Source organism: Pseudopipra pipra, chromosome 11, assembly GCF_036250125.1.
Source record: "Pseudopipra pipra isolate bDixPip1 chromosome 11, bDixPip1.hap1, whole genome shotgun sequence".
Lineage (NCBI taxonomy): Eukaryota > Metazoa > Chordata > Aves > Passeriformes > Pipridae > Pseudopipra > Pseudopipra pipra.
The window spans coordinates 11,767,316-11,792,652 of record NC_087559.1 but is presented as its reverse complement, the minus strand read 5'-3'; the positions used below and the strand labels follow the sequence as shown (position 1 = coordinate 11,792,652).

General features: G+C 42.7%; 2 protein-coding genes and 1 long non-coding RNA gene across 13 annotated transcripts in view; 1 reads left to right on the top strand and 2 right to left on the bottom strand.

Moving 5' to 3' along the window:
* Nucleotides 1-9,787, bottom strand: part of KBTBD12 (kelch repeat and BTB domain containing 12) — a 41,525-nt gene extending 31,738 nt beyond the window's left edge. Inside the window, exons 1-3 of one of the 4 annotated variants that reach the window (XM_064667511.1) lie at nucleotides 9,575-9,779; nucleotides 2,783-2,843; nucleotides 66-1,200 (exon numbers count right to left, since the gene is read on the bottom strand). In XM_064667511.1, the coding sequence (XP_064523581.1) occupies nucleotides 66-1,135 (1,070 nt within the window). In that variant the 5' untranslated portion in view covers nucleotides 1,136-1,200; nucleotides 2,783-2,843; nucleotides 9,575-9,779. Of the gene's footprint in view, nucleotides 1-65; nucleotides 1,201-2,782; nucleotides 2,844-6,633; nucleotides 6,717-9,574 lie in introns of those variants that run through there. The other 3 variants (XM_064667513.1, XM_064667510.1, XM_064667512.1) reach the window with 3 other exon arrangements.
* MGLL (monoglyceride lipase) overlaps nucleotides 1-25,337 on the top strand; it is a 108,612-nt gene that overhangs the window by 19,675 nt on the left and 63,600 nt on the right. Inside the window, exon 1 of one of the 7 annotated variants that reach the window (XM_064667520.1) lies at nucleotides 25,021-25,223. The exons of the other annotated variants lie outside the window; for them this stretch is intronic. Within the exon in view, the coding sequence (XP_064523590.1) occupies nucleotides 25,214-25,223 (10 nt within the window). The 5' untranslated portion in view covers nucleotides 25,021-25,213. Of the gene's footprint in view, nucleotides 1-25,020; nucleotides 25,224-25,337 lie in introns of those variants that run through there. 7 annotated transcript variants of the gene reach the window in all.
* On the bottom strand, nucleotides 23,636-25,091 carry LOC135420285 (uncharacterized). 2 transcript variants are annotated; one of them, XR_010433444.1, is made up of 2 exons: nucleotides 25,003-25,091; nucleotides 23,636-23,949 (listed from the first exon to the last, which is right to left on the bottom strand). It is a non-coding gene; the product is annotated as an uncharacterized LOC135420285 (long non-coding RNA). The 2 variants fall into 2 exon arrangements; XR_010433445.1 differs by lacking the exon at nucleotides 25,003-25,091 and adding an exon at nucleotides 24,457-24,540.

The window sequence follows — 25,337 nt, the reverse complement described above, 5'->3', positions numbered from 1 at the left end:
CCAGAAACATTATTTAGATTTTAAATTTTTAAATAATCAGGGATTTTCTGACAGAAGGTACACACCTATAAATTTCAATGTTCCTGGTCTTTTGTCTAGACATTTTGACGGCGCTTGCCTCTCCTGCCACAATGATATCATTTTTCTCAGTGACAACACCAGTACAAACACATCCTAAACCCTCTCCATACTTTGGGGAGGAAATGAAGTAAGTCTTTCGTGTTGCAGGAGCGTAACAAAAACTGGCATCAGCATAGCTACCATGTCTGGACCTAATACCAAGAGAATTGTTGCCGATGCAGAGCAAGAGATCAGTGGTTTCCATGCCATATCGCAGGCTGAGGGAAGGGTGGCTGGATAGTTTGATGGCTTTCAGTGCTTCCTCAAACATGTCATTGCATTCTGAATTGCACAGAATCATTGTGTTCCTTTTCCGGGCTTCCACAAGAAAGGAAGGGCTGATGAGCACCAGTCTCACTTGCTTGAGGAGCTCAATAAGGTGTTCTGAACGTGACTTCCTGCTGTGCTTGACCCATCTAATGACGAGGTCCAGAATGCTCTCCTCCCTGGAAATATTCAGATCGTCTGACTTTATGAGAGCCATCAGCTGCTGGAATTCAATCTCTAATATTTCTTCCTGCAAGCTCACCTCAGCAAAATGCTGATACAAGTATTTCCGTGCTTGGTCACACAAATCTTCTGCCCCGATGTGGTTCGCAAAGTAGTAGATGCCCACACAGTTGGAAGCATCCATGTGGTCCATCATGTACTTCTGACACATGTTGCAAACATCTTCCATCTGCATGAAATACGCAGCCAGTGCGACAGTCTGCACGTTGTGATTCGTGAGGAGCAAATCCGCACTGTACATGTAGTGGAGGATCGTGGACACGCTCTCTGCAGAGATGTCATACAGCACCACCTCTCTCTGCGTGCATTCAACCAAGCCACAGGTGAACATGGCTTTGAAATAGGGACTGAAGGCAGCCAGCACCACCTTATGGCAGGGGAATTTCTCACCTTCTGCAATGAGCACAACATCAATTATTTGTGTCGATTCCTTCATTCCCTTTACTTGTTCTAATAAAGTCAAGCTGTGGTGCTGCTTCCTTTTCTCCTCAGCCTTGTGATCCATGGTTGGCCTTCAAACTTCCTCTCTTTAGATATCCTCAAAATTCAAGGTCTTCATCGGGAATGTTTCTAGAAATAGAAGCATAACACTGTCAATAGGAACAAATTATTGGGCAAATGAATATTGCTGTTAATATCTAAAGATAGTCATTCTGTAGGGTGTGATATAAATCAGAAATGCACAAAAAGTATGTAAAATTATGGTGAGGTCTCAGGTTCAATATCTCCAAAAAAAAATATAAGAAAAATCAACACTTCTAATGACCTTCAGTATTCAATACCTAACCCCAAGTTTTGTGATTATTTAAAGACAATTATAGACTTCCTTTCAAAGCAGTCATTTTCAATTGCCTTCTCCCTCCTTTCACTGTTGCTGATCCAGAGCCTGTTAAAATTGAGGGAAAGATTTCCCCTGACTTTAATGAACTCTAGATCAGTCCATTAGTCCCTTGGCTATTCAAGTTTTGTCTCTTAGGCACCTGACGAACATTATTCCTTGCTTAGTGCTGAAAGTACCTCGTGTTTCCAACAGGCCCTTGGGTGAGACTGCTGCAATGGGGCATTCTCAGTGTTCACAGCATCTCTCAAACTAGGAGTTATGTCTAAGCAGATATTTCAGAAAAGAGTTTGACAAGATTAAAAAATGGAAAAACATTAGACTTGTTTCTCTATTTTTCGCAGTGATCTACACCTCTGCAAAGCAGGTGGGAAATAAATAGTACCACCCAGTTCCCTGGCACTTCACAGAGCCATAAGTGGATGTGTGGATATTTAATATTCTGCCTTACAGCAGGCTTGGGTACCAGTTTGCAGAACAGTTTTGATGCAAAAGCCCTGTACTTACAGGCTTGCAAAGCAGTCAGGAAGCTGCTGCCTCACTTTACCAATGGATTTCTCTGTGTCCCATCACTCCCCATTTCACCAGTAGCTTCTCCCCAGGCTCCAAGCTGAGAGAGCCAAGACAATGGTTTGGGCGGAGACAGCTTTCAGCCCCAAAGGATGGTGGCAAATTGGCAGGAAGCAACTTGGTCCCATTGGCCAGATTCCTTACTCTTTCACACCAAAGCATAGGCCACTGGTTTCTGCAGAGTTGCTACTGGTTTCCTTTGGGATAAACAAAGGGTCAATAAATGGGGTCCAGCTTTTGAGCTGTACTCCTGCTTCTCAGTGGGATGTTTATGTGCTGCAAATTCACAGAGTTGTGGTTCTACTTACTGCAAGCTCAAAGGAGATTCTTAATTAAATTGTAATTATTCACATATTCCCTCCAGTTTTATTTATGGGGAAAAAAATAAGGAATTCCATGGTCCTATTTATGTTTGGTTTTTTGGGGTTTTTTTTGAGTGGGAGATACTGTAGTGAACCTCTTTGCCTTTCAGATAAGCAAGCTGCAGAATTTGAGGTACAGTGGTAGAGGTTCAGTGGGAGAATGACATTTACCCATCACTTGAGAGATACCAGTCCTTAGCACAGTTTTTGCCTCTAATGTGGTCATGAGACAGTTCTGTTTTGGAAATGCATTAAGGACTCATGTCATGAATCACCAATACTCGAACAAATCCTAAAGCTGTGGCATAGTCATGTTTGAAACACATTGTAAACATGATATGAAGTGCTTAATGAGGCTGTTGAAATGAATAACATTCCTCACCAGCTTAAATATTTGCAGGATCTGGGGCTCGTATGGCAGATTGAACTGGTTTTCTCAAATCCTGGCAGCACAAAGAGAAGTCTTAGTTTCATCAAAGAAATATGTATCGACATAAAAAATAAGCATATGAAATTCTTTGAAATCCATCTAAATGTATTTTTAAAAACAGTCCAGATTTCTCTACAGATTTAGATAGATGTTTTTTTAAAATATTATAGTTATTTCCCAGGTGAAAAGGAAATCTACATATCATCAAACTCAAACCTACTCTTTTAGCTGTTCAGTTGGGTTTGCAAGTAGTCATCATTCTGCAAATTACACAGATTCCTCATTTTGAGTGCTAAATTAAAAGCCAAGTATGCTTGAAGACTAGCATTTCCTTGATTTTATCAATTCTTTCCATATTCCAAATCTGGAACTAGAAGCAACAAATCTGAGAAATTAATCTGAGTTATTACCAGATTTTAAAAATGGAATTGGAAGACAAAACATTAACTTTATAGTCTGGATGTGGGCCAAGCTCTGATCTCTTCTAAAAACCAATCAAAGACAGGAAGTTGAGTACAAAAATACAGCAATGGCATTTTGAAATCTACATTTTTTTTGGTCTTTCTTTTTTCCCTGGCTCCACTGAAATTAAATATTGCATGTGAGAAAATACAGGTCTTAATCCTGCATCAAATGCCTCTGGAGAAATCTTTACAGTCAGAAGAAGTCTTTTATGAGATAGAAAATGTTCTTTTTTAAATCCTACATGATAATTAGATGTTTATTGTTTTCCCTTTGTGCTATTTTATCACCTTATAATATTTGATCTTCACCGCATTATGATAAAGGAACCACACTATATCTCAAAGATCATAAGCACAGACACCTTAAAGAAGATGAGTTGTAGTGCCTTGAAACAGGTTGTTCACTCTCCAACTGTAAGAAAGTGTTGGTAACTACCAACAAGTCTCCAATTCTGTTTTGCAATCTGACTAATCAGGACTTTTCCTCCAAAACTATCAACTTCTCTCCTTTCTCTTTTGTGATGTCAGATCATCACACATCCCCCAGCTTTTCCATAATGGTCAAAATGTGCATTTCTAATGTGAAGAACAAGCGAGATGATTAATCACCGTCATCTTTCCCAGACTTTTGTGCAGATCAGGAAGAAGCTGTGCATGTAGAACTGAGTTATGATTTCATTTCCTTTGCTGGTCACCTTTAAGGGTTTTTTTTCACTGTTAATTTAGCTTTCTTAAGAGCAACGCTTTGTCTTTGATTACACTGTTCATCAGATTTGTGAATTTTAAGTGTTCATACCAGTGATTAGCATATCTGGCACAACATGCTCGCAGCCGTTTTCTCCTCTCTTTCATCAGTAAGACATTAGCGATAGGAATCTTGAGGCACAGTGTAGCTCATGTCATTTATGTACTACTTTAGGTACTAATTATCTGATGGATAGGTCCTACACCCACTACCCAGGCAATGAAGGCACTGTCCATCTGCACCCAGGGCAGGTGGGCTCCTCAGCTGCCCACAAAGCTGCTGGGTTGGCTCTGGGCATTGTCCCCAGGAGCCACAGCAGAACTATGTACAGCCTGGGAATGGTAGATAGTGAGGCTCCTCTTCTCCTGGAATTGGTCCATACTCAACCATCACCTCATCCTTGGGCAGAATTGTGCAAGGAGGGTCCACCTTGCAGGCAGGATTGCCTGCAACCCTCCAACCTGTCTTCACCCACCTCATTAAGCTCTGCAGAGCAATGCTGCTTCCCCAGACAGAGCTATAGGAAAAGTGTGGTTACCTCACATTTTCAAGAAGACAGTATTTGCCTTTCCTTGTCAGAATGCACCTTCTTCATCTCTGTGCTTTGATAGCACAGCAAGCTCCTGACTGAACTGTACTCAATAAAATCATGCTTTTGACTTGTATGTAAGTCTACTTTCTCCATCCGACAGCTGAGGAAACTGAAGTTAAAAGGTTAAAAAGAAAACAGGATTAAAACCCAGAGGTGAAATGCTTCCATTAACTTCAGAAATTCATCCCTGTACATTAACTGCAAACTTGTCACTTCCCTCCTGGCTTTTAGCAGAGTTTAGGTGAGGTCACTGGAAGAATATTAATATTCTCCTTTATATCACTGGAAAGACTATTAAAGGGTAATAATGAAACAGTGCTGCTTTGCTTTCCCTCCGGGTTACAGAGGGGGAAAGATGGTACATTGATATTAAAAGAAAGGATAAATGTGATACAAATATAATTTCCAGTGAGAGACTGCTCTGAGATTGTGCCAGAGGCTGGGTTGTCATTATAAAACCTCCAGCACAAGGTTCAAATCCTTTTGTAATGTCACCAGGAGCTGAAATCAGAGTTACCGCCTTATTCAGAGTTTTGGGATATTTTTTCCTTCTACTGTGAAAAATGGATTCAGGTGCAAATTTTCATTGGATGTTACTTTATTTCAGAGCCAGGCTATTAATTTTCCTCCAGTTCTGGCTGCTACTTTAATTTTTTTATCAACTGTTTTGTTAGTCTAATTTCACTTTTTCTTTTTTGCCTTTGTGCCATGGAAGAGCCATATATAATTTTATGCAGGAGCCCCAGCATACGCTTTGCAAGGCAGTAGGGTGCTGCATGAGCAGTTTAAAACATAAATAAGCACACTGCTGTGAGCTCAGCTCTACAGCTTTTATGAGGTTATCAAACTATAAATAAATGCTGTCCTCGATTCTCAGTTACATTGCAGCCTCTTTGAACTGCCCCAGCACAAAGGCACTGTAAACCAGATGGAAGTATCTCATCAGGAATTTCCCCCAACCTCTGGAAAAAAAAAGCTACCTAGTAATTAGAGACATTATTTTGTCTGTATTTTTGGCTGGGACAAAGGTTTTTCTTGTATTTTCCCAAGGAATCTCCTCTTTCCGTGCCGTGGTGGGAGGGTGGGAGCTGCAGGACCTGGCCCGGCAGAGGTCACAGCACCCAGTGTGGGGGGCACCTCCTGCATCCTCCTCTTCCTCCTCTGCTTTTTTTTTCTTTTTTGTTTTTCTTTGCCTTAATGAGGCTGCCCTGCCTTCAGCCTGCCTCCCTTCAGGTGCTGAAAGGATCAGAGTTCAGTCACATCAAAGAACCGGTGCCTCTGCCTATGAATTATTTGTGCTTCCTTTGTTATCAGTAAGCTGAGAAGCAAATCTGTTAATTGTATGCATTATGACATTTGGCTGACAGCCACAGCAAGGCAGAAATCAGTACCCAGATGATAATAATGTTATAATCTCAGGGTTTAATTATAAAAGCCGTGCTGGCATTTAAGATCAAGATTTTAAACCGTGCAAAAGATCCCGCAGTGCTCTAAAAGGGCAAATAATAATGCTAATCTTGATACAAGGAAAAATATAATAATAAGATATAAAAAGGAAGCTTGGGGGAATTATAGATGTTCCTGTATCTATAGGATAACAGGAATTATTCTCTTAATTCTGATACCTGGAAAGATGCCAGAAGAAATTATTATGTGATTGAATTATAAGGATTTAGAGGGTAACAAGGTGATAAAAGCAGTTATAACACCTATTTATCAAGAACAAATTGTGTCAATCCAATCTAATTTTCTTCATTTTTTTCCGGAATAATAAGGGATAAATTAGATACTTTATCTTGAGTTACTGATATGGTCCTATGTGATAATATTGCAAACAAATTGTGATGAAATCAACAGACTAAATCAACATCAATTAGATGCCCAACTGGCTGAAAAAGCAGATTCAAAGAATAGTTATTGGTGGTCAGACTGGGAAGAATCTCTAGCCTGTGGCTGGAGATCTGTGCTGAAAAGGTCACTCACAGTTTCAGGGAACACTTACTTTCATGCTTTGATTCAGATATTATTTCTTGAATCAATTTCATCCATTCTGTCCAGAAAAAACACACAGACCTGTGGCAGAGCATTAAGTGAGAGGATTCTTTTTAAGAAATTTATGTTTATATGAACATACAGGTAAGTGTCTCTTAAAAATGGTTCTCTGTGACAATTAGACATGTAGTGCTTGGACGTGTTTCAAGTATCACCATAGCTACGAGCAGCCTCAGTACCTTTCCTGAAGTTTTGCATATTCTTCCAGCTGCCACTTACTTGGGGATTTAGGATTATCAGACTTCCAAAGGCATCTAATTAAGTTAAAAGTCCAGCTCCTACTTAAGCTCACTGCGCAATTTAGGGACTGAAGTGTCTGTATCACTTTTAAATGTAAAACTTCAGCCTTAAGTAGTTTAGGCAGTCTTAAAGGGTTTGCCAGATGATGGAATCTCCTTCCATAAAAGCCAGAGAAAGAACACTCTTTGCTCAGCCCTCTCAGTCTCCCAGGATCAGCCCCATAGCAGGTACAGTTCCAGTGATCTGAACTGATTTATTGCTGCCAGGGAAGGAGGAATTTTGAGGGTTTGAAGCTGTGAACACTTCAAATCAATTTATGTCATTGACCTACATAAGATAAAAGTTTAAATATCCTTCTGAGAGAGACTTTAACTATTTTTCTCCCTCCATCCCTGTGGCACCTTGTTTATTTTCACATGCCATCTGATACTGAGGAGCCAGGGTCAAGGCAGTCTGAGGTCCCACTATATCCAAGCATGGCCAGGTCCTGCTGGGATGTGCTGCTAGGCAGGCTCATGGGAGCTTTCTCAGCCAGGTACAGGCTGCAAGTGATGTAAAAGGAGACTTTTGGTGCAGAAAGACAGGCTGCTGACCTACAGGCTGCTCCTGTAGATGTAGGCTCCTGTAGCTATGGCAGTGTTGTGTTCCCCTGTGTGCATCCCACTGTCAGCAGAGCCTGCAGTTGTCTCCACTCAGACTGCTACAGACACAGCCTGGCCTTCCTGCAGCAGCTTCATTTATTTTCTTTCCCATTTCATTGCTCTTAATTTAAAATAACAATAAAATGGGACTCAACAAGACTCTCTGGGCTAGGAGAAACTTGGCACCTAACAGGGAGAATTCTGAAGCAGTCTGCAAAGCTCTAGAAACTGTGTTTGGGAGCATGATTGACCATTGGAGACCTGAAGATGCTTTGATCAGTTTTCAAAGCCTTTGGGTAGTTTCTGATTCTGGGAAGATTTGACAGTTTGAGCTCCGTTTACTGCCAAGACAGGGGCCTAGATGTGGGACTGGATTAATATTGATCATATCTCAGCAAATACCAGGCTCTTTTTTTTTTTTAAACTGTTATAGATTCATGAAAAAAATCAAAGCAGCTGGAAATGAAAGACCCTGTGGACCATCTTTTCAAATATGCCTTCACCTGACCTTAATTTTACTCTGATTCAAAGCTCAGTGAAGTCAGTCAAAAGAATCCCATGGTTTAAGTAGAAAATGGATGTAGCTCTGTTCACAAACAAATACCTATAAACAAAGCCCAGTCTGAGCCAATTATGTGCACTAATTGCATGAGAACAATAGAAGCTAAAGATGTACATACAGAACCAATTTCTTTTATAGTTCACATATGCAGATCATTTTTCTTACAAATAAAAACTAATTGAAATCATAAAGTGCTCATTCAGAGAAGGAGGATGCACAAGTTTTTTACAATGACAGATGCCAGCAGAAGGAAAATGCATTTCTAAAATGCATTTCAGTAGCTCTTTAAGTAGCCTGGCAAAGGTTTCTCTTTCTGCATTTCTCTAAATATACTGGAGAGTTTAGGAAAGGCCCACTTTCTGGGACAGTTATATCATACAGTGTAAATTGCACTGTATCATAATTAAAAGAAACATAATTTATTAAGTTGGTGCAAACTAGGCTCTATTTGCATTTTTACAACAGAAAATATTGTGAACTCCTATTGCTAATATTTATATAACTCTGGAGCATGCATCCCTCTGGTGAGCAAATGCTAATATGTAAAAACCTTAATATCCTCATCACTCAGCAGCAAAATTAGAATAAAGGGCAGATTGTAAATCCTTATAACTTGACATCAGCATTCTATTAATTACTGTTTGAATCCAGACTTCCCCTTAAATTTCTCAAGTTTCAATTTCAATCTCTATCAAGTAAATATCTGGGTACGTCCATATCCACAGAAACAAAAATTCAGAGCTACCCATGGCAACAACACAGCACCACCTCCAAAATGGCCCCTGCACTAACACACATATTTGATACTTTCTAAATCTGCAATCCCCACTGAACCCTTATATTGGAAATGTTCAGCCCCTTGACAGCAGGGATCAGTGCCAGGCACACAGAGACACCCTGATGGGAGAAGCAAGAGTTTCTCCAAGCTTCCTTTCTGGAAGCAAGTCCAGATGTTTGCAAGTTTGTGGAGCATGCAAAGCTTCCCACCATGTACAGACCTCAGGCACTGACATTTCTGTGTCCACAGGCTGACCCTGTTTCCACACTGCTGGAAAACCCCATATTGCTGCAAACAGACCCCAAGTTTGATATTGTTCACTGGTTCCTGTCCTAACTTCATTATTAATCTCTTACATTTCCTCTACAAACTGGACAGCAGGACCTGTAAGGAACTGAGAGAGCCTCAATTTTGGCACCAAGACTGTCCCCTACAGCCTCCTCCCCGTGTCACTGCCTTGCAGCTGGCCCTGCATCTCTGCATTTAGGCTCCCTCTCCAGGATCTTTAAGGGTTCCCCAAGACATACGTTCAAGTGTCCCTGCCCACAAGTTTCCCATGCAACCAGCAACCTAAAGCAGCCTGGCCCTGGTGATTTCACATTGCCCATCTGTCCCAGCACTAAACTCCCTTCCTTTCCCTGTTCCAAGTGGTGAAAGGATTCCAATGTACCTTTCCGACGCTGGGAGCGGCAGGTGTCCGTGAGAGTGGGTGGGAGAGGAAACAGAGCTCTGACACAGCAGCACAGAGCTTCTGGTGAGCAGTGAGGTGCCAGGGCTATAAATAGCCCGTGCTGGGCTCCTGGCTGGAATGAGAAGCTGCTCCAATGTCAGGCACAGGGACACATTAGGACACAGCCGACTGGCACCAGTGCCGCTCTCCTTCCCCCTCTCTGTGTGCTGCCTGCCCTGCTGCCTGCCCTGCAGCCTGCTAGGGCTAAGGAACAGCAGATTCCTCTTTGGGATGGCATGGCCACAGCTTGTGTTGGTGGCCCACCTCAGGAATTACGTCTCCCCGCAGACCTTGCCACAGAACTGGGCACATCTCTGTGTGGCAGCTGTTCCTGGGTGGCTGGAGCAGTTCCAGCGTCTGTGATGCTCAGACTGACTCCCACCTACCTCAGGTCTGGGTACCAAACCAGAAGAGATGCTGTTGCTCACTGACGCCATCCAAGTCACTCTCAAAGCCAAGGCCACTGTCAGTCTCCACAGCTGACAGAAATTTTCCCAAACTGTTTCTCTTCCAGCCCTAGTGCTCAATCACTAAGAGCAGAAGTTGTACATAAAAGGATTGCCAGCCAAGTGTTATCTGTATATTTTAAGGCCTGACTATCTTCTCGTTTCTGCTGGTGTAAATCAGAAACAGATCTACTAAATTGGTCCAGAATAGCGGGACCACACTGATTTACATCAGCTGCAGATCTTGTACTCTGGAAATTAAAGGGGAACAGAGAGGGCCATAATACACTATTTATATCTCCATATGTTTAAGCAAAGATGGAAAAAAGATTAAGCAAAATTCAAGGTTATAAAATTGATTAATGTTGAGCCTATACTTTTAGTTGAGAAAGACATTAAGGGGTTTTCAGAATGTTCTTTTTTAAATTGCATTAATTTATTTATTCACCGTACTAATTGGTTGATTGATCATAATAGCTTCTGAGAAAATTGAAAATGAAATGTATTTCCTTCTCTAGATTTTTAGTCTGATGGTTTTATTACAGAGTTTTTCCAAAAGCCACAGAGGAAGTGTACAGAGACATTCAACTGTTAATAGCAGTTTGTTGGTTTTAGAGGGAAAATTAGAGTACATAATTTTAAAAGCATATTTCATACCATTTGTGAACAAAACTAGGAAAAAGATCAAAGTGATTAAAGTTTACTCATGTCAGAAACTCCAATAGATCAGATTACAAAGATATATATTGTCTAAACTCCCATATTGTTCTTATTAAAAGTTCAGTTTATCTTAGAAATAAAAATAGCCAATCTGATACCACAGCTTTCATGGAAGCCAAGATGGAACAGTGAGCTGATGAAATGCCACAGCTGTGATAAAAATGGACCATATCCCCTAAATTGCCCTGTTCTCCTCTGACTTGGAACAATTTATAATATGGTGCTGGTTAACATGGAATGTTTATGTAATGAATTTTATTTATATGAAACCACTCCACTACCATAATAATAATCATGTTTCCCTTATGGTGCGTTTCTTCAGGTAATTTCTATAATGAGCCTGTTTCATAAAAATACTAATGCTTTTAAGGCAAATTTCCTTTTATTGCTCATGAAATTCTGAATATTTCTCTTGCACATCACTGAATTAAGTGGGACACCCCATCTTGCAGTAGGGCAACCAGCTGGGCAGCTCTCAGCAGCACTTTATGATGATACGAATGGAATGTGTGCCACCCATATTTTTGCTGAATTAAAAACTCTCTCTGCTGTAAGCCAGGCCTGTTTTCACCCTCATGTGATTAAGTCATAATCCTTTTGTTCTGATATCATTATCTGTTGCCATGGTGATTTTAATTATAAAAATGAATGGCTGAGAAGTGGGCAAAGACAAAAGTTTTCCCTGAACTTTGTTAAGTTAATGGCAAAAGGAAGACTATCTGTGGTAATTCAACAAATGTGTGATCTTTTTACACAATGTATTTTAAAACAGTGAAAAGGAGTAGGCACCAGAAACAGAAAAGGCTCATTTGATGTGAATATGTCAGTGTTTAGGAAATATGTGTTGAATTCAATGTTTTAGAACAATGTTTTCATGACACCAGTACATTCTGGCGCTGCATTAACAAATATTCCCTTCTAAATCTCAACTTCTAGCACTTCATCTACTGGGAAAATAGCCCTTTTTTTAGGAAAATGTTTAACCAGTTTCCAAGAGCGTGTTTATACCAGTACAGACTTTGGGAACAGCTGCACTACAGTCACACCTCATCCAAAAGCAGGACACCTGTTCTGATGGGCGGGTGCACACAAACTGTCCGTGGGTGAAGCTCTGCTGTGGTTTGCCATGAGCAGGACCATGAGCCACAATCAGTTATAGCTGAACTTTAGAAGAGACCTACATCAGCTCAGTTAAACTCTGACTGGCATCAGGATGTAGTTTTTCTTTGCTGTCACTGAAACATCACAACCAAGGTGCTGAACTGAACTCATGTCCTCTGTCACTCTTGCCATCATCCAGAGCCTCATCCTCCACTGAAAAACACACCGTGTTACACGGTTGCATCATTAAGTGGTGACACATCATCATAGCTCAGAAGATCGAGTCTCACAGTTGATTCTGTGAACCCAGGTGTCTTCCCAGTGTGGCCACTGCTCTTCACATCTCCCATCTCAGCAGCTCCTCGAAGCTCCTCAGCCTCTTTTCCTGGAGAGTGAGACAGCTCCTAATTTGGCGACTGCTACCTCACATTTGCTTTACTTCCCACATGAGTAGTTCTGGCACGTTCATTCATCCACTTGGCACCAGCCATGCATGGAAGTGACTCCAGACTGGCTGCAGCAGGGATGGCACCGGCACCACTCACTGCCACAGCTGCTCTCTCCTCCCAGTGCGTCCTGTGTGGGCAGCTTTGGCATCCTCCTGTCTGGGCAGAGAGCTGGAGTGCCTTCAGGCCCTGATGGTGGGGTTGGACCACGTTACTCTGGGTGCTCTACAAATGGCGATTCTTCTATTTGTATTATGTCAGGAGCAGTAATGATGTTTTGGTTATCAATACAGTGCCAGTTTGGATACACAGGGAGAGAAAAAAAGCACAAACACAGAGATTTCCAGTTTAATCCTGTTATCTATTCTGTCAGTCCAGAGACAACATTGATTTTATTTTTTTCTTTTCTTAGGGTAAGTGTTGACCTTTAAAGCAGACCAAGGGCAATCTCGAGCTTGCCTGTGACCACCGGTCCGGGGGGCAGCACCCTGCAGCCCCTCTGAATTGAAATCTCTTTCTGGCTCTGTCAACTGATTCCCAGGTTGCCTGACAGATAATGTGGCATGGCAGCCACCCGCTGCTTTTTCATTTAAATAAATGAGAAAGTTGTGGTTAAATTAACACTCCAGCGGAGGTAATAAGGACAGACTCAGCAGCTGCCATGATGTATGCAAATTGCAGTTTCACACATTAGGGGATAGATGTTGCTTAATTTGTAGGTCTTTCTGTCTTTTAAATGAAAGAGTCTCCATCAAGTTCAGGCAGTCTTAAAAAAAAAAAAAAAAGGCAAAAGAAACCCCCTGAAGTCAACTTACTCACAAGTGCTTCTAATTGCACCTACAGTCTTTCTTCTGGGGGTTCCCTCCTGAGCCCTGACAAGCAGTTATTGCTGAGTTACACTGCACTGCTTTTAGGCAAAATGTCTGTTGATTTCCAAAGAACAGAGAGCCTGATTAGAGAGGTACTGCCAACCCTTCGGTATAAACAGAAACCTGATTTTATTTGCAGTGGTGCCACAATCCAGAGGCTCAACATCCATCAGGGTTTTTTCCTCTGGAAATGAAACTGTAATAGAGCAAAGGAAGAGCTGTGATAGCTGCCTGTTAATCAGACAGCAGGAACGGGCTGATAGGAGAGTACCTTTTCTCCTTTTAGCTCAGTAGAGATGGGAATGGAGATGCAAAGAAGCATGTAACTGGATGGGGTTTGTGGAAAGGTTGTTCTGTCCATTAGTTTTAGTCCTCTTTAATCTCTGTAAGAAAATGATGGATAGAACTGTGTTAGGCTCAAAAGATTTCTAAATGGACACCAAAACTGAAACTCAGAAAGGGAAGTGCATACTCAGAATAGCAGAACTTGGGGCTATTATGGCCACAGACAGTAGGAATAATTAATGTTTTTCATGGTATGTTCTGTGAGAAGAAGCAAAATATTAAAACATTCTAAATCAAATTTCAGCTGGCTCAAAATGCTGAGGCCACAGATATAAGGCTAAAAAATTACTTGAAACTCAAAACTCACTAGGTATTTTCCAGGTTTTATTCAGAAAGGCAGAGGTTTTCTTCTAAAATAGTTCCTTTTCACATGATTTGGGGATTTGCCTATCTTTTTTGCTCTTCTGACTTAGACAGTCAGTTCTGTCTAAGCTATTGCCACAGGGGAGAAGATGCTCTTTCCTCTGCCCTGGTCACCAATTTCTCCATGCTCAATTTCTGTTCCAGGATGTCATCTTAGCCTTTAATACTTTTCCCAACCTAGAGATACCTTAGTGACCCCTGGCATTCCATTAGCAAAGAAATAACAGGAACTTGTCTTGTCTAGTCATTATTTGACTGCATGTGTTGAAACAAATTCTCACATGAAAATGCAAGATAAAAGCCACAATGAATTTGTGGACAAGAAACACTCAGACTATAACCAAAACACAGCATCTGTGAGGGCTTCCCAATTCCCAGAAGTGAATGCATAGTCAGGTTGGTTTCCAGCTCCCTTCTGCAGGCAGAGCTGGCATACACCTTCTCCACACTGCTCTTATTCCTTCTTGAGGAAAGGAAACCTGGGCACTCAGGTGGGATGAGAGCTGCAGCCTGCCCTGAACTGAGCTGTTGGAGATAGGGATTGAGGGGAAAGCCCCAAGTGCCTCCATCCTGTTGTTCAGACTTCAGGACACCAACGAAGACCCTAATTCTGGCTGCTCTGACTTTATCTGCCATTCAGTACAAGCCCCTGTCACTCTCTTTGGTCTTTGTCTCTCATCACTAAACCAGGATGTAGATGATTTCCTACCAGTCTGAGAGATTAATTAGCATTTACTAAGCTGCAGGGTCCACTTGCCAATTGTGCAAATACATGTTTGTATATTCCAATAAATTCTGCATTTGCTGCAGCCCCCCAACCTGTCATACAACTGAGCCACAAAAAAAAAAGGCATTTAAACCCCCTTTCTTACACAGTGGTTATGGTGAATGATTTATCAAATATGAAACAAATTATGCATCGTTTTTTTGACAAACAGAGGCAATGACTCAGAGACATAGACTGCTCCCATCATGGGCATGAGGCATCTGTCCCTAGAGTGGTATGAAGATAACACACTGTTGTCCCTTCCAACCTGATCCCTTCTGTGATTCTATGAAGATGATGCTGGTTCATACATGTCCACTCCTGAGCACTTAGATGGAGGTGGTTCCTCTCTCCCATTCCCATGCTGCCCCAAAGGTGACTGGGATTTGTAATGTAGTGCTGGAGCTCCAAGCCACGTGGTGAAACTCTGTCCCAGGGGCACACAGCCAGCCTGAACTGTCTGCCCAACCATGGGTGTCACAGCGACAGGGAGACAGATGGTCACAGCAGGAGTGCAAAGGCAGGACCACCAGCAGGGCCTTATCCTCACAGAGCTCAGTAAATGGTGCACATCCTGACTCAGGCTGGGCACCAGATATCCTCCTTCACTCCATGATCGGAGTTATAAGGCTGCAGCTTTGTGAGTTCACCTGCAAGGGATCTCATGAATTAGGAGGTAAAAACTTGGAAAGATCTCCAGTACCATCTCCCTTTTAACTGCCCACCTACAGTTGCCCATAAACATGCAGCTGATTTTGCTCAAACCTTGCAGCTGAGCATAGTGGTTTATCCTAGAGCAGCAGTATATCATAGAAAATAAATAGGAATTAGAATCCTTCAGAAAAAAGTAAAATTTCTTCTACTTTTCTTCACAAAAAAAGGATGAAGAAATGTAGCATCTTCCAAGTTACATCCCATGTGGCAGTCTTCCAAACCTCTTTCCATATGTTCCTAAGTGTTGAAAGCCCAAATGTTCCCTATCTTGCTGCCAAATTCTCTGGCTCAATCCAAATGGCTCTTACAATACAGTTGGGTATTGTCTAGTGAAAAAAAAACTCCCCTCAGATAGATTGATAATTAAAAATATATTTGATCATCAGATAGATATGAATGGCCAAGGGGTGCTGCGCTGAATGAATCATTCATGCTCACATATTTCAAAGCAGAAGGATATCTTTCTAATCTTACTGGAGTTGCCCCAGAAATCCTTGATTGTTACAGAACATATTGCTGAAGAGATTTGAAACTGGGGGCAGAGGCAGAGGCAGACGAGCCCCAGCAGAGCTGCAGTGCCAGGGTGCAGTCTGGGGTGCGTGTCTGGACTGGGTGCAGAGGGACGTGTTGGACTCAGGCAGACATCGTCGTTTTGGTTTCACTCCTGTCTCATTTCAGACTTAGCCCCACAGAATTAAAGGCTAGGAATTTATCCTTGTTTTAAACCAAAGCATAGCTGCTGCTGTAGTCCCATCCCTTGCTGGTTTTGAGGTTCTGGGCACAGGTGTTGGGGTGGAACTGAGGACACACACATTGTTTAGCATGTCTCGCACACATTTCACAGCTCAGGAGGGAAAGAAATGTTCGCGGTCTCTGGCTCAGGTGCTGAATGTTGCAGCTTCTCCTCTACTCAAAACCTCCCAAGGTCTAGGAATGATGGAGCTTCATGCAGATATCTCCATCCATGAGCTGAGTCTTTGCTCTCGTGTCTGAAAGTGTAGCATCTCTTCAAACCCTAGTTTCCATTTAAAAACTTATTGTAACTCCAGAGGAGAATCAGTGATCTACTGGGAAAAGTCAATAAGTAAAAAAAAACAACACATGCTGATATCAAAGCATAGTACTGTGGACTGGAAGACTCCTGTGTGCAGGAGTTCAGGAATCCCCTCCGACAGGTCTGTAACAGGAATATGAACTGACATTACAAGCCCACAGCAACTGCAGATGCCAGTGACTCCAAAGCACAAACAAAACCACAGGTACCTTTGCTGCATGAGAGTCAATGACTGTAGCCAAGATATAATTGATAACTTGTGTTGGAGGAAACAGGATGAGGGTTGGGGGGTGAACTCCAGGATACTGTAACTTTTGATGTTATTAACAGTACATGCTGCTAATTGACAATAAGATCAAATGAAGGGTGTTAATGGCCTTGGGGCTTGAAGCCATTCATCTCTAAAGCCCATGAGGTTCTGGTAACAATCCCTTGTTGTCCTGAGATATAACATTGTCGTCTTTTATAGGAAATACTTTGACTAGGGAAGCTTTGTCCCCTTTTTCACTGCAATGCTCATTTGATTTCTCCTTTCTCTGTACCTCTGGGTTAATTATCACATGCATTAATTCAGCCTAAGAGGAAAACCAGTGAGTGTGTTTTCCTGCACTAGAAAGTATAAAGTAATTGTAGCAGACACTGTAAAAATTAAATAACCAAGAGGGAACAATTATGAACCAGATGCAAACAATAATGGCTGTGGTGTTTAGTACAGAATAAGTCATGTGTGAATTCATGGTATTAGGGCACAACACTGAGCACAACTGGACCGTAACTCTGTTGGCCACTTGGTGCTACCAAGTAAAAGAACACTCCTAGGACCAAGCAGTGTATCCGGGATAAGGTTTCTGCAAGACATGGAGGTACTGCCTAGCACCTGCAACAGGAAGGCAGAGTATCTGCTACAATCCTCTTGCTTTTCCATACCATAATGTTTATTTTTTCTCCAATGTGCATTTCACACAAGGGATATTCTTTATTTTCCCTGGTACTATTCCTGCTTTATATCAGTGTGAGCAAGAGCAGGATCAGGCCTCCAGTTAAATAACTAATGCAGCTGTTTTGCTGAAGCAGCTTCCTGGCTGGGAAATGAATCCAGTCAGCTGTGGATAACAAACCCCAGTAATAGCGATTTCAAAGATTTCATACATTAATTTTTTTCTTAATATTTGCAGAGTTACTTTTCTTACAAAATCTGTTAGGCAGATGTTAGGAAGCAATTACTGTACATGAATCAGAAAGAAAATGAACATCTTACAATGAACACGTGTGAGTGGACTCAGTAAAGAAACTGATGATAGATGAGAGAAAAATCTAAAATATATCTTAGTGAAATCTGCCAGAATTTCCCTCAGGGTTATAAGGAAGAAACAGCACAAAGCAATGTCTTCTCATGAGCCATGTGTTCATTGTCTTTCCAAAACAAGCAGCCCACTGCCTTTTCTATCAACAGCAGAACCATTCACGGAGAGAAGTTGGCCCTGGCCAGCCAGGGAGAGTTCCCATCAACATCTAACAGCCTTTCAGGCAATTGCATCAGTGACCAATGTGGTGGACAGAACTAAGACACTGCAGAACTAAAACACTCTCAGATATCACAAAGTATCCTTAGAATATGGAGCACATAGATACGACTGATAGGACTGATCATATCCGTTAAACTCTTGTCTGCATGTACAGAATGATTGTAATTTTTATACATAAATACAAAAAATCTTCAAATGATGGTGGCAGGAATAATAACACCAGGAGAATTGGGTAGAAAGCAAAATTGTAGGGAAAACATTGCCCTGAAGAATGCAATTATCCAGGCTGTAGTTTTGTTCAGGACAGAATATTCCCTACATTTGCAAATCTGAGTTATCTTCAATGACTGAAAAAGTTACTGCTTCCATTGTACACAGTACTTTAATAGATAGATTTTGAGATGAAAGGGGAATTAGTAATGGTATAATTGGGTAAACAAAATTAGGAGCATTAAGAATGGATTCTGCCCTCAGCTTGCCTCCAGCGTTGAGTCCTACTTTTCTCTGCCCTGATTTCTCCTAAGCAAAAAAAAAAAAACAAACCTTCCTTTCTCAAGTACTTTGAAATCTCAGGTTCAAGGTACTAAATTACAGTTAAGTAAAATATCTCCATAACTAATAATAAAAATACTGTGTGTCTTTTTCCATCACTAGCAGTCAGCGCACTTCATAGTTGAGGTTTGTATAATTCCCTTTACATCACAGTGTGGCTGGAACAACTGAGGTCAAGTACAGAAATGATTCACCTGTGAAAGCTGCCTTAAGATGCCTTTTAGGGGTGAAAAGCAGACCTCTGGATCGTGCTTATTGTCACACATAAAATCAATTTCATTCAAAAATTAAATTTCACATCAGTAACTATAGCCTTCTAAATTCCATTCCATTGTTTATAACCTACAAACACTGTAAACAGAAACGCTACAAAAGAAGATTTTAAAATTACAAACCAGCCAGGATGCTTAATATTTCAGGTCTAATTTGCAATATAAAACCTCATTTTGAGAAATGCTATGAAAGCATCGGGGTTGGGTGCATTTTAGAACAGCATTTGTCATAAAAAAGAACTTGAACATTTGGGTTGCCAAAGCAGAAACAAGCACCACAGACACATTTTACCCTTATGGGGATTCATCAAGGTTGTGCAGTGCAGCTGTTGTCTTAGTAAAAGAAAGTATCGGCCCCTGGCTGAAGGAAACAGAAACATAATTATGTTATGATGATCTGGAAAACGTGTAAAGAAAAATTGGAATGCAAAGCGTGATAAATGAGGCTTTGTCAGTCGCAAAACAGCAAGAAAACCAGGCGGCACAATAATAACTCTTTTCCAGTCAATGCTTCCAGTTTGGCTACCAAAATAAAGCACCACTCTAACCACAGCAGAATAGCAGTAGCTTTTGGCTGTATGATTTAGTCCTACTACAATGACGCTGGGTATGGAGAGTGGATTACACAGTCAGCCTTAGGAACGGAAATGAGAAAAGGAACGGTCAGGCACTCCTCAAAATTGAGACCATAATTCCTGCTGGAGAAAATTTATAAAGTCGTCTTACCGTGATTTTTATGCATATTAAAATTCAAAGTTTAGGACTTTTTCCATTAGGATGCCTTTCAATTATGTTTTCTGCCATCAAAATCGAGGCGACCCACATTTTATGAACAGTATTATGGCCACAAACAGTCATATAATGGTAAAATAGGAAATGCCATCCTGTAACCCACTCTTTAATCTGTCTGCCCTCACAAGTGACAAGAACAGGATTTCCCTTCTTGTGCTGCAGCAATGTGGTTGTCCAGGGTATAAACCACTGAAGTTTATTCTCATGATGTGAGTGAATCCAGAGGGAAAATTTGGCTAATTATATACCAGCACAGGAAACTTTTATTTAGAAACCAATACTGGGACGCAGAGATAAAAAGGAACAAATGTCTAAAGAAAACCTCGAGATAAAGGGGAACATGATTGGGGAAGAAAAAAAATCAGACTAAGGGGTTTTTGGCAGGGCTTCCATGCCCACATGCTCTCAGGGCCCAGCAGAGCTGAGGCTGTGCCCTCTAGTGCCGGCCACCTGCAACACTGAGCTGAGACACAACACTGCTGAGCCTCTGCAGTTCCAGACCTCTATAAGAAAACTATTTATTCCCAAGGCAGATCTTTTCTCAAGCAAGAGGGTTGCTAGAATCACTCCATCAACTTCCCTTCCACAGAAAAAAAAACTTTAGGGCAGAATTTCCCCTTTCGTTTTGAATTTCCTGCCTTGGGAGAATGCCTTCCATACATTTCATACTAAGAAGGTCTCAGAACCTGTTACTAATAGTCCTCTGGGGTTTTTAATTAAACAAACAAAGAAAAACCCCTAAATGAACGACCAAACAAAATATGTACTGCTTCTGTAATTAAAAACAACCAGCTCTCAAGTTAACATTTATGTTAACTTCTGTACATCAGTTTAAAGGGCTGAAAGCTGTACTTAAATAATGTAATTTTAAGTGTGTATTTTTGGCCCTGTCAAATAAGGAGCACAGGCAAGAGACGAATCACTCCACTCATACAGTCACTGCTTGGAACCTGCAGCTTTGCAAGTGATTTCTAATGACAGCATGATTTGCAGAATTTTTATTACCTACAAAAAGTTAGGACTATTTTTACCATTAATTATTCTCATTTACTTTATTACTTGACTGTAGTTTACATGTAGGGGTATTAAACCTCTTGTAGCTTAATCTAATAATTCCATTTGCACAGATCGGGGAAAGTGAAATCACTGATGGGCAACAAATTCAGTGGAACCCTGCAAACAATTTCTGTGATACTAAGATATGCCTGTGCTTACCCTTCAACCTTTCTCCATTTCCCTTGGCAGTAATTTGTGAGGAGGTCCATGAGATTGCAGAATTGCAGACTAATGCCAAGCTACTTATAATTTCTCCTGATATTGTTAAGATTAAATGCTCAGTACAATATTGTCCTTTAATATTTTCTTCCTCAATTCGGTTTGCCTGACACCAAGCTTGTTTTTTGACTGTAAGACATTAAAATAGATATTTTATCAGAAAATAAGAGCAGTTCATGTCAGCCCCCACTCCTGCCTCATCCCTATACATGTCTTATTCAGGAATACCAACAGGCAAGCAAAGGCAGATTACAGAAATAAGTAAAGCTGAATGACTGGACTCTGTCTAGGGATTCATTAAAAAAAAAACAGCCAAAGAAAAGGGCAAATCCAAATTAATGACTCTAAATCGACAGCTTTAGTGGTGTTGGCTTCCTTCCTTCTCACTTGATTTTAATTCTTCCTCTTCATGCTTCATCTCCCATCGTTTCCCACATGTTCTCTTGCTTGCGCTGTCTGTTGCTTTCTCCAGCTGCTCCCTGACTACCGTAACTTCCAGGGTTTTTCTGGTTTTGGAGCAGAAAATTTCCATAACCACATACTTCTTAGATATTTTATTATTCTTTCCTCCTCCCCTGTTATTTTTTCCTCCTTCTTGCCAGCAAAAGTTCACTTTGTGGTCCTGATGAGCAGAATCCCAAATGGTTTAGCACCCCCACCCTATCCAATCCACTTCTCAAACAAAAATACTCCTTTGCAGCTTAAGAGCATGGTATCCTCAACCAGAGCAGAAAGATCTACCTTTGCATGCCAACAGGATAGGATACATAAAAAATTCATTTTGTGAACAAAAGCCTAATGGCAAAGAAAATTCTGTCTCATTCGCTTACCCCACCATCAGAACCACATGCCAGCCTGCTATGCTCTTTCCCTTCCCTTCCCTTCCCTTCCCTTCCCTTCCCTTCCCTTCCCTTCCCTTCCCTTCCCTTCCCTTCCCTTCCCTTCCCTTCCCTTCCCTTCCCTTCCCTTCCCTTCCCTTCCCTTCCCTTCCCTTCCCTTCCCTTCCCTTCCCTTCCCTTCCCTTCCCTTCCCTTCCCTTCCCTTTCCCTTCCCTTTCCCTTCCCTTTCTCACTCCTTGATTGATAACAAATTTCATTATAAGTGTTTTCTCTGTCATTCCAGCAACTGATTTTTTTCCTAAAATTTTCTTCACTTGAAGGTATATTGCTTTTCTCTGTACTCCTTTGTGTACCTTGGGGGTCAATGGAGATGCTAAAGTTAAGCAGGGCTCAGCCTTTAATAAACCAAACACCCTTCCCTACAAGGCTTGAGCAATTACTGAGTCAGTGTAAAGATTCACCAAGTGTGAATCTATTTTTTATTAGAAGTTGATTTAGCTTAAACTCTACTTCCAAAACATACTTCACTCCACTAAGACAAGAGAAGATGTTACAGTCTCATAAATACTGCATGCTCAGGCATCCCTTTGATTTCTCACAGGGAGCCAGGATGCAATAATTGCTCTGCTAAAGCCTGGTGTACACTCTGGATACCAGCTAGGTGAATTCCTCAGACCCAATCCAGCTTTCTCAGGTGCCTTTTCATTCACAGCTTAAACTCCACAAAGTAATAGGGCAACAAGTCAGCAGTTGCTTTTCTTATTTTCTTATTCATTTTTTCTTATGTTAACCTTGGTATGGGGGGTGGGGGGTGTGCTACCTATGGGAAGAAACCTCAAATTCCTGAGGGGCTCAGGGAAGCTGGGGAGAAGGGAAGGAGGGGTCAGCTGATTCTTCACTTCAGTGCAGTGGTGAGAGTCTGGGCTTGGAAGAAAGGGCAGGCTGGACCACAGTCCTGCTGTCTCCAGATTTAGCTACACAGAGGTTGACAGGGTATCAAGGACATTGTGTATCTGGACTGACCAGGCCAAGCTCTCAAATACAGGATCTCCCCCTTGTGTCCTAACAAAGGTCATTTTCCTTGAGATGCTATTTTTAACCTGAATTTTAGAAAGAGATTTTTTCCTCAACTCCCTTCACCCCTCTGTGGCCCTGGGAACTCTGATATTCCCAGCACCACAGCAGGAGAGGAGCCTGTTCCTGGCGTCAGATTTCATGGGTGGCTGTAGGGAAGCAGTAAACTGTTCCTGGCAGATAAACTGTGAGCAGGGGAGGAGGCTCCTTTCCTTCTTTTTTTTTCTTAATGCAGTTATTATCTGATCTGTATCCTTTAAATAAATATATATGTCCTTGCTTCTACCAACTCTGGAGCTGGCTCATGATAACTCTTTAATTCCACCCATCCATGCTTAGACAGTAGCTAGCCCAGCAAATGGTACACCTCCAGGTACAGCTCCCAGGGCTCTTGTTAAGACTCATCTGACCTAAATCTCGCTCATTATGAACAACCATAAATGTTGGTTTTATTTTTTTTCCAAACAAGAGAAGTTACGGGAATATGCAATTTTGCTTTTGCCATTTATAACTAACACCCCCCCAGGGCATTTAATATAAATGACAATGAAAGAAGAATAAAATAAGGTCTGGTTTTGATTTCCTTTTTATTTTTATATGGCTCATCTCTGAGGTTTTGCATTTATTGTTGTTATTGTTAGCACATTCTTTTTTTCTTTCCTCAGTCTTTGTTCACAGATTTGTACTTGAAGAGCACATTGCCTCACTTTAGAAAATGGGGTTAATAGCTGCCTCTTCTTAGAAAGGCTTGAGATTTCTAAGTATATGTAGATATGTAAAAATTAAAGAACTTGGTGAAACATGAAAGGCCTGAATCTGCTCAATAAATGCTAAGCACTTACCAGTATTAAATGACAAAACTCTGTATTTGGATGCCTTAAGGCTGGGAAGCTATGTTAGCTTCAGGAAACCTTGCTGTGACAATTTTTATAAGCAAGTATCATATACCACCAGCAGATCTCACATTACAGAGTTGCAGCATATGTGTTGCATACAATCTGCGGTGATTGGGGCACTATTAAAAGATATGCTTATAAATTATATACCGTATTCATGGTATTTACCCTAAATGAGGGTGCAAAGCAAGGGGCTGGGGTGCTCCTCCGAACTAGTATCTGAAGATCTTTTCGGTGTTGCTTCAAAGCCTGAAGTGATGCACATCTAGACGCAAACAGTGAAGTTTGGTGTCAAGATCCCAAGGAGCGATTCGGACCGGGATGCCCAGGAGGCAGCAAGACTCCACGGTCTCCCCTCCCTGAAATTCAGCGCGAGAAGCCGCCCACGCCCCCGAGGTGCCCCCCTCGTGTCCCCCAGCCCGCAGCAGGCAGCTGAAGGGTCGCTCCCATGGCCAGAGCCCGGTGCCGGGGGGCTGCGGGAGCGCTGCTGCCGCTCCCCCCGCCCGCGACCATCCGAGTACAGCGGGGCGGTGGCTGGGCGGGCTCGGACCCCCCTGGGCACACCCGGGGAGGGGGCGGCCGTGCCTCCTCCCTCCCCCCGGCCCGGAGGGCACCTCTCCCGCTCCCCGCCCAGCCCAGCCGAGGGGGCGGCAGCACCGACCGCGTCCCGGGCGCGGCACCGCCCGCCCCTCCATCCATCCATCCATCCATCCAACCACCCACCGCCCTTCCGCCGCTGCCTCCCTCCTTCCCGGGAGCAGCCGGTGCGCACCGGGCGGTGGAGCCACCGCGCTTCGGCTCCGCCGGGGGACGCGGGACGGCCGCGCTTGGCCGCGGCGGGAGGATGCGTGTGCGGGGTTGGCGACCTGGCATCGCGTCGGTGCTTGGATCCTCCCTCCTCCTTCTCCTCCTCCTCCCCTCCCTCCCGCTCCCCGCCTGGCAGCGCGGGGCTGGGGAAGTTGCGCTTCCAAGCGAGATGGCTTCGCAGCGGCGATCGCTTTGAGAAAAGGGCTCCCCCTCCCTCGCCTCCCCCCGTCGCCGCGGCCTCCGAACTGTAAGTGGCAGGAAGGAAGTAAAGTTGCAAACAACCTGCAGCGGCAGGAACTTTGTGAGCTGCTCCAGCTGCATGTGTTCAAGGTGCCTTTGATGTACGTGCAGCAGCTTCTGGAAAGTGGACTGCAGCTTTCCCACCCGCCAGCCCTCCCTCTCCCCCACCCTTCCCAGCCTCCCCTCCCACCACCGCCACTTCAGCCCACACACGCAATTTGTTTGAGAAGGAAAAAAAAAAAAAAGTGATGAACAAGAAGTGGTGAATTACCCAAGCGACTTTCCTCAAAGAGCGAGCGAGCCGGGGAGAGGAGCCGCGGCGAGCCCCGCGCAGCGCCGGGAGGGACCCGCCGGGCGCCCGCCGGGGACCGCGGGGCTGCCGGGGTGTGAACGCGGCTCCGCAGCGAGATGCAAAAAGCCTTATCTGCTTGCGTTTGACTTGCGATGCCGGCTCCTCACTAGAATGCAAACCCTTGCACAGGATGAAAACAGGTTTGTGGCAAATTCTCCTGGAAATGTTCCGCTCCCTGCCGCCGCCACCTTCCTGTCTGAGATGTCAGAGGAGATCTTAATGATGACACGGTGGCAGATACCTCTGCTGCGTAC